Source organism: Abrus precatorius, unplaced genomic scaffold, assembly GCF_003935025.1.
Source record: "Abrus precatorius isolate BTA unplaced genomic scaffold, Abrus_2018 Scaffold4, whole genome shotgun sequence".
Classification (NCBI taxonomy): Eukaryota; Viridiplantae; Streptophyta; class Magnoliopsida; order Fabales; family Fabaceae; genus Abrus; species Abrus precatorius.
In genome coordinates, this window is record NW_020874384.1 from 12,521,452 (window position 1) to 12,530,459 (window position 9,008).

General features: G+C 28.7%; 1 protein-coding gene across 1 annotated transcript; it reads left to right on the forward strand.

Annotated features, from left to right (window-relative positions):
• Positions 1-4,289: 4,289 nt before the first annotated feature.
• Positions 4,290-5,915, forward strand: LOC113866134 (DELLA protein RGL1-like). Its single transcript, XM_027501022.1, has one exon. The coding sequence runs from the start codon at positions 4,290-4,292 to the stop codon at positions 5,913-5,915; it is 1,626 nt and encodes a 541-aa protein (XP_027356823.1).
• Positions 5,916-9,008: the final 3,093 nt, after the last annotated feature.

Sequence of the window (9,008 nt, forward strand, 5' to 3'; positions counted from 1 at the left end):
ATAATTAATACTAATTATACAAATGATATTATTATAAATAAATAAAATTTTATATGTTTTTATTTATTATTGTGCGTAGGATATTAAAATCGTGATAATTAATTTTTTAATAATTTCCTTTGACATTGACAATTAATAAATTTTGTATTTTTATTTTAAAAATGTCTAAATATTTTTTGTATAAAAAATATTTACACACTTTTAATTTTAAGTTTTTAGACCTTTAAATATATTAAATTGAAATATGTTTTTAGTCATCCCATTTTAACAAATTTTTAATTTTACTCTTCTCAATGATTTTTTTTTTTTTTTTAGTTCTTACTTTTCTATAATTTTTTTTTGCCCCTTAATATTGATTTGGTCCATAGTGATACTGTCACATGTTAATTTTTTGTCTAACCACATTAGTATTAGGGGTTAAAAACAAATATTTATAAAAAAATAAGAACTAAAATAAAAAAATCATTTAAACGGACATAAACAAACAATTCGCTAAAACATGAGAACCGAAAAATATATTTAAACCTATGTCTTATATGTTCTAACTTATTATTGTGTAGAAGATAATTAAATTATTAATATTATAACAATTATTTTTAATAATATTTTGACATTAAAATAGATATTATTTGGTATATATCATTTAGAAAACATCTAATTGTGTATAGAATATAAGAAAATTATACTTTAAAAAATATATAAAAAAATTGATTTTATGAGATATTTTATTTTAAAAAATTAATTAAATATATACTTTATTTATTATTAATATTTAAATTAATTTATAAAAATATGTCCTTGTAGTAATTTTATCATTTAAAGTACTTATACAATTTTATCCAAACACAACTTATAATTTTTAAAAATTACTTAGTTAAATATTATCCAAACACAAAATTTATGTTCTTTAAAAATCACTCTTCGCATTAGAACTTATATAATAATTTTTTTAATGCAAGTAGTCATAAAAAAATTTATTCATATAAGGCTTAAACTTAAGTAGATCAACTTTATAAATTTTATAAAAAAATATAATTATTAAAAATACTTTATTTTAGCAGATAATATATTTTTAAAATATAAATAAATATCAATTTTTTTATAACATATCTACAAATTTTTAAATTATATAAAATTTGACATATATAATCAAGAAGATAATATAAGATAATTTAACAGTTAAATTGATCTGTTTTACATTTTATAAAGTGGTATAAATATTTAAATTTGACAAGAGATGTTAAGGAATGTTCTTTCTATATATAATTTTTAATTTATTTTTATAATGTAAAAGTATTCTTAAAATAATTTTTAGAATTTATTAATTTTTTTAATAAAATTATCAATGAAAATTATATTCATTTATATTATTTATTATTACCAGTAAAATAAAATTGATCAATCTGTGTATAGTGTTAAGAAAACTAGTTTTATTATATAAATCAATTGAAAATAAATAAAATTTAAATAATAAAATTCAAAAGGGAGTAGTTTATCACAAACAAAATATAAAGAGAGAAGAGAAAGTTGTGTTTCTATTTACTTGTTTATACAGAAGTTCAACACAATATTAGTTGTCACTTTTTTATTAACATTATTTTATTTATATAAATATTTAAACTATTTGAGTCGTCTAAAATTGAAAAAATATCTACCAATAAAAAAATACATTAAAAAATCAACAACTAATTTTTTTAAATTAATTACATTTTAATTTGTATATTTTTTAAAATAAATAAATAAAAATAGATGTAATACATGAATCAGTGTGAAAATGTCTTAGTGTAAAAGGACAGGGAATATTTTCAAGAGAACTGTGTCTTATTGCTTGTTGGCCGACCAAAGTGAGAATAAATAAACTTATGACAAACGAATGGAACCTCTGAAAATATCTCATAATGTGAAGTAACCGGCCACAATCAAACGTGTGTGGTGTGTCTGAGGCCGGCTAAGGACTAATTTGTAATTTGCAATTTGCAGTATTGGCTTCAATTAATAATAATTCAACAACATGGTTATCTTCACCACCCTCCGTGTCTTTTTCCCTATTTTTCACAAACTCTCTTTGATTTTTCAGCCATTACCTTTACAAATCGCCATTAAATAACAATTCAGGAAATTGAGATAAAAAAAAAGTGCAGAGAGTCTATGTAACACTGCATAAAATAAAGGAGGAAAGTAAAATTGAACTACTTGCATGTTGTTGGATCTTCTCCATTCTTTTTGTTTTCCCACTTTCTTTTAGTTTTATTATTTGAACATAAAAATATATACCACATGTCATATCATTTACAATCATCTATGGCTCTTATTAATTTATTTTTATGTTTTTCTTATATATACATTAAAAATATATACCTTAAAATTAGACAGGACAACTTTTGTTCTTCCTATTTTGTATTCCACGAATATAGATATTAGTATTTAATTAAAATATAATAATTTTTAATACTATCATTTTAATCATAAATTATTATATAATTAAAATTAACTATTATAATAATTACTTTAAAATTTATAATATAAAAATCTTTATAGTAAGAATATATCAAAATTAAACTCCAGATATTACATGATTTTTATGGTTCATTTGTTCGAATCATTGCTTCTTAGGAGATAAATGCCATCTTCTTAAACCTTTTCCTTTGAATGAATTAGGGTCTATTTTTAGTAGATGTTCTTAAATTATTTGTTATGTACTTAGCTATATAATTTAATCAAATATGTATTTAATAAAATTTATTAAAAATAAATATAGAAAAATATTTTAATAATTTTTTTAAAACTTATTAATATAAGATAAAAAAAATTTGCAAACAACTTATATGAATCCAATTTTTAATTTTTTATATAAAATCTATTTCAAACCCTATGATATCGACATAGATCATGCATGACACTTCTACCATTGTTACTGAATAAAGCTTGAAACTCAACTTCCTTTATGGCTTGATAATGATCACATGTAGCACATTAATTGTCTCTTTGCAATTTTTCTTATGGTAGATTTGAGCTCGTGTGTGAACATCAACTTGTGCTTCCCCTAGGCACTTAGAAGCACTAACTCATGAGTGAAATTGACATTGGGACACGTTATTGAAAGATGGAGTCTTAAATGGAGTAGTGGAAAATGGGACCCAATTTCAGACTATTGCTATAATTTCCATAGTTAAGCTCTGAGTATGCCACCCTTTGTTTAGAAATGATTGCATGATCGGTTTCAAGCACCAATAAAAGAGGAGAATTGCGTTAGGTAGTTGATATAGGTTATACAATTTTTTCGAATATTTATGACATGACAAATAATATGGTTGCCTTCATGTTAGGTTATTACTTTTGATTAATAGTGGAATAGATAATAAGCCTTATTGATATCATTTTTTTATTATTGTACTTGTGATCAACCCCATATTGTCAAAATAATGCTTTTATTATTGTTGTTGCCTTATTTTTTATTATTTATTTATTTATTTACTTTGAAAACATCTCAGAACCATATGTTATATATGGCTAGGATTAGGATTAAACTAGAAATTAAAGGGTCTAAGTAGTTCATATGGGATCATGAGTTTAATATCTGTACGACTGTGTTCCATTTTTAAAAATGAAAAATTAAAGTTATATTTTTGAACAAATTAGGGAGAGCAAATGACAAATGCTGTGGCTAATATTTTACAGTTTGAAAGAATTGGAACTTTCTAATTGAAGATTTGTAGTGTGTCAGTGCGGCAAAGCCTCTTGATTAATAAATCCTTCTTATAGATGACAACCAACTAGAAATCCATAACTTTTAACAGAAGCAAATATATAAATTATCTCAAAAGTAGAAAAAAAAAATCTAAATCATTTAATTTTATAATGATTTATCAAGATTGAAATATAAAAAATTTAAAATAGATTATATAATTTTAATTCATTTTTAATTTTGATAATTTATGTAAGGTTGTCCAACTCAGATAGATAAAGTAACGTGACCTTACTAAAAGGGTAATAATTCTTATAAAAATACTATGTTATGCAAATTAAATTATAAAAGACGTACGATAAAGTGTTAGTCCAAGGCTAAGAGAGAGAATCGTTGGTAATATTCTTCAATAATACCTTAGTTAAATGTTTTATTTTGCATCTTGGAAGCTAATTTTGAAGCAATAAAATACAAAAGAGTATGCTGTCTATTGTAGAGTTAAAAAGGCTAAGTGGCTTATGTGCAAATAAATAGTGACTAAGGTCATAAATCACTTTAAGCCTTGCCATTATTTTCTTCCAGGTTTCAAGCATCTCAAGTGACAATGGAAGACATAAGCAGGTGGCTATCCTTCTATGTGAATGAGAGTGTAAACCATGACTTTGCCATCAGAAGGTATTGCCCGGCTAGAATGGAGCAAGAGCAAGGAGGAGAATGCCAAGGCAAAGAGGCATTAGTACTTGATGACACTGAATTATGTTCTTCTGATGCTACCAGCACTCCTTGGTTGGCTTCATCAGAGGTTGATGACTTTGTTGACAGCTTCATCAACATGGATCAGTATGAGTATGAAGATCAAGGGTCCCAAGAGAGGCATCAAAGTTTTGATCACTTTGTGGTGAATGATGAGGATGAGGCTGATGCATACTCCACGGTGAATGATATATTTGGATATGTTCCAATTACTATGGAGGATGAAGAATTGGAGATGTATGAATGTGTCACAACAGTCATGGAGGAGGAAGAAGTTGAAATGAATGGCTCTTTTGGTGCTATACCTGAGCTTGTGCCTTGTCCACAAGAGCCCAGCCTTGGTATGGACCAAGGGTTAGACTTGGTTCATATGCTGTTGGCTTGTGCTGAGGCTGTGGGGTGCAGAGACAACCAGCAGGCAGAGTTGTTACTTAGCAGAATTTGGGCTTTGGCAAGTCCTTCAGGAGACTCATTGCAGCGAGTCTCCTACTGCTTTGCCACAGGATTGAAGTCTAGGTTATCACTTCTTCCTCAAAATACACTCACAACTTCTGCTATTGATGTGCCTTTGATCACTAGGGACAATAAGCTGGAAGCCTTTCAGCTTCTTTACCAAACCACACCTTATATTGCATTTGGTTTCATGGCTGCCAATGAGGCCATATACCAAGCATCACAAGGAAAGAGCTCAATACACATAGTTGATTTGGGAATGGAGCATACCCTTCAGTGGCCTTCCCTGATAAGGGCCCTTGCTTCAAGGCCTGATGGTCCTCCAAAGCTCCGGATCACAGGATTAACCGGCGATGAAGACAATCTAAAACTTCAAGCTAGCATGAATGTGCTTGTGGAGGAAGCAAGCTCATTAGGAATACCTCTTGAATTCCACATAATTTCTGATCCTGCAATTTCATCACTTCTTACTATGGAGAAGCTGAGCTTGAGAGAAGGTGAAGCTCTATTCGTTAATAGTATCTTGCAGTTACACAAATATGTCAAAGAAAGTAGAGGCTATTTGAAGGAAATTCTCCAATCAATAAAGAAGCTAAGTCCAACTGTACTTACAGTGGTAGAGCAAGACACAAACCATAACGGTCCTTTCTTCCTTGGGAGATTTTTGGAGTCACTTCACTATTACTCGGCCATATTTGATTCTCTTGAGGCAAGTATGCCAAGAAATAGCCAACAGAGATTGAAAATAGAGAGATTACATTTTGCAGATGAAATTCGAAATATTGTAGCTTTTGAGGGACCAGATAGAGTAGAAAGACATGAGAGGGTAGACCAATGGAGAAGGCAATTAGGCCGAGCAGGATTTCAGGTAATGCCACTCATGTGCACAAGTCAAGCTAGAATGATGCTTTCTGTTTATGATTGTGATGGATATACATTGTCCAGTGAGAAGGGTAACCTTCTACTTGGGTGGAAAGAAAGGCCAGTAATGATGGCTTCTGCATGGCAAGTGGCAAGTGTGTGATTTTCCCTATCAAATATTTTGAAGGAATAGGGAGAAGAATGATCATGCACTTATTCATTGCCATAATATGTTTCTTTAACATCTAATTTGATAAAATTAATCATTTTCTACCTAATTTTCTGCATATTCCCTCATTGAAGATATCAAAATTGTCCATGTGTTTTGAGTTAGCTATTTGTGTTTGTACTTCTTGACCAAGGAATTCAGTCCTAGAATTCATGTGGTAATTGTGGAAATAATTTACTGCCTCAAGGAAGAAAAGATATAACCCATTTCCTAAGACCATTTTAACTTGCAAGAAAGAAGAAATTGCAGATAGCACATCCACTTTTCAGTCTTTTTTCTATAATGGCCTAATGGGTAATCTTGCTTCTACACAGTGCAAGATTTTAGTTATTAATGTTTAATATTTCATTGATAATACTTTCTAGAATGAGTTGGTTTTCTTCGATGTTTTTCATTTTGTCCCTCTTCCCATGCTGCCTTTAGATTGGTTGTTTATGTTCATTCTCCATTTGAAATAGTAAGTGAAATGATGGTACAAAAAATTGGAGATAAGCAGAGAAACATCGCCTCAACATTTTTGTTAGCATTTGCTATTACATGGCTTAACTGTGGATTCATGACTCCTCAGATTGATCTGGAGCGACAGTTTTGATCGAGCTCGAATTAATAAATATTTTGAATTTAGTTGAAAAACACATTGAAGAAGAATAACCACTTTCCTAGAGTTGAATTCTGACAACATTATCTCTTAAATATATTAAATAGCTTTTCGTTTTTGCTGACTTTCAACTAAATGAAGCTGTCTGCACAAAAGGGATCAAATAAACCATGCCTTGTCTTAATACTTTTTGTCTGAAAAATGGAGGAAAAAGAACATAAGACTGTTATGTGCAGCTCACAACTTTTTTTTTTTAGGGTGTGGTGAAAAACCAGCTGCAGGTTATGGGTTGGCTGAATCTTCCATTCGTAAGTTCCAATTTCCCCACTCTTTTGGCACTAAAGGATGTCTCCTAAGATTACATTGCAAGGGTTGGTTTTTGCTGTCTAGGTGATACATTTAAACACTGGCATACAACCCTAGAACAACACTTAAGCATACAATCCTAAAATCATGCGACAGACTCACATGATTTTTTTATTTCTAATAAATTTTAATTAATAATATTGTGGTTTTTGAAAGATTGTATTAGAAAGTGTGTTTCAAACATTTTTCATCTGGGTCATACATGTAAATACTAGAATACAACCATTAAAAAAAACAATAGCATACACAAATAGCACTGCCAAATTGTCAACTTGGATAACCTTTTTATAGAGTTTGATACAAACATTCGCAGTTTTACATTCAACAACAGAGATAAGAAACGAAGGGTAATCATAGAAATACAACATAACTGACTATTGATAACACTCCCACAATATACCATTAATTAAGAATGTGTTATGACTTAAGCACATTAAGGGAGCCCAAATCATTAAGCATCTAATACTCAACGAAAACACCAGTTGTTATGACTTAAGCACATGAAGAGAGCCCAACCCAAAAGACTAGTCCACTAGGTCGAAGAACTTCAAGAAAAGAGAGAAAATGAAAAACGAAACTTGCACTAACTGAAAATAACTAACTCAAAATGAGTTTTCCCTCAAATTTGTCCCCAGAAAAAAAGAAATTTATAGATTTTGAAGTCAAGTTAGGCATTAAAATGTTAGTCCTAACATTTTTACGTGCATAAGTTAGAGATCATCAAGTTTCCCAATGTTCTGAGCGTAAAAACACAGCTCCTTAGCATTTTTATGTGCACCATGCAAAGTCAGGAAGATGCCTGGGTGTTAAAATGCCCATCTTAGGCCTTTTGACTCCCTATGATTAGTACCTGTCTTGATTTTTGTTGCTTTGAGCGTTGAGACGCTCATCATTGGCATGTTTACGCTTACGGATCTTGTTCCTACGCCCTCTTTTTGGTTCTCCTCACTTCTTTCAAAACATTCTATAAACAATAAATAAAAATATAAAGTAATTTACTAAAACTTTCCATATAGGTTCGTTGTCTTAAAATTGTTTCTCACACTTGGTGCAAATTTGGTTTTAAGTTCTGAAATGAAATATGAGATTTGGTAGGTTATGGTGATGGTTTCCAAAAATGATTGAACATGGTAGCTTAGGTTGGTTGGTTTTTATGTGTTCTTGTATTTCCTTTCAACTTTTTTGCTGAACTTTTGGACTTTCAAAAATCCATTTTGGCGGTGCAAGGTGTCGGTCCTTCATGAAGAATTCTTTTATTTCACTCATAGAATTATAACTAATAGAAAATAAAGTTTCTTGACTTTGAATTTTTTTACTATCCAATTAAATTGAAAATTTTATTTCAAGTAAGTTAAAAAAATCCAATCAAGTTTTATTCTGAGTTTTCCACACAATCTAGCAAATTACAATAAAATTCAAAGGTCAAGCAATAAATTAAAATTAATCCAAAAATCAAACTAGGTTGAATCTCCTAAAAATTAATTTTTCAAAGTTATTTTTATCTCAATTAAAATTTCTTATGTTTAATTTCACTCAAGGTTATAAATATTTAAGTCAATTAGCTCAAATTTCGACCTCATTTTCTATTTTTTTTCTAATTTAATACATTAATTTAGTATTTTAAAATTCTAATTTCACCTAAATACTAATCACAAACAAAAATAAAATTTTTCACACTATAAATTATTTCAATAGAATGAAATCAACGATGTTACAAAACAAACTAAAGAGTATGGTGAAAGGTAGTCTAAAATGACTCTCAATAGCAATAAAATATAAAAAATAATTATTGTCATAATTAGGCGTTATTTCAGAAGAAAGATAGTCAAAGTGAAAAAGATTATTTTCATATATACATACATATATATGCAGCTCATGTCAAACTTAAATAGTTATAATAATTAATAATTTATATGTCAAACTTAAATAGTTATAATAATTAATAATTTTTTATAAATTATTAATTATTATTAATTTCAATTGAATCTAAAATAATTCAAATTCTAATTTTAATTCTCACAATTATTTTTTCATTTAAACTTTTGTTTTAAAAATTACTAATT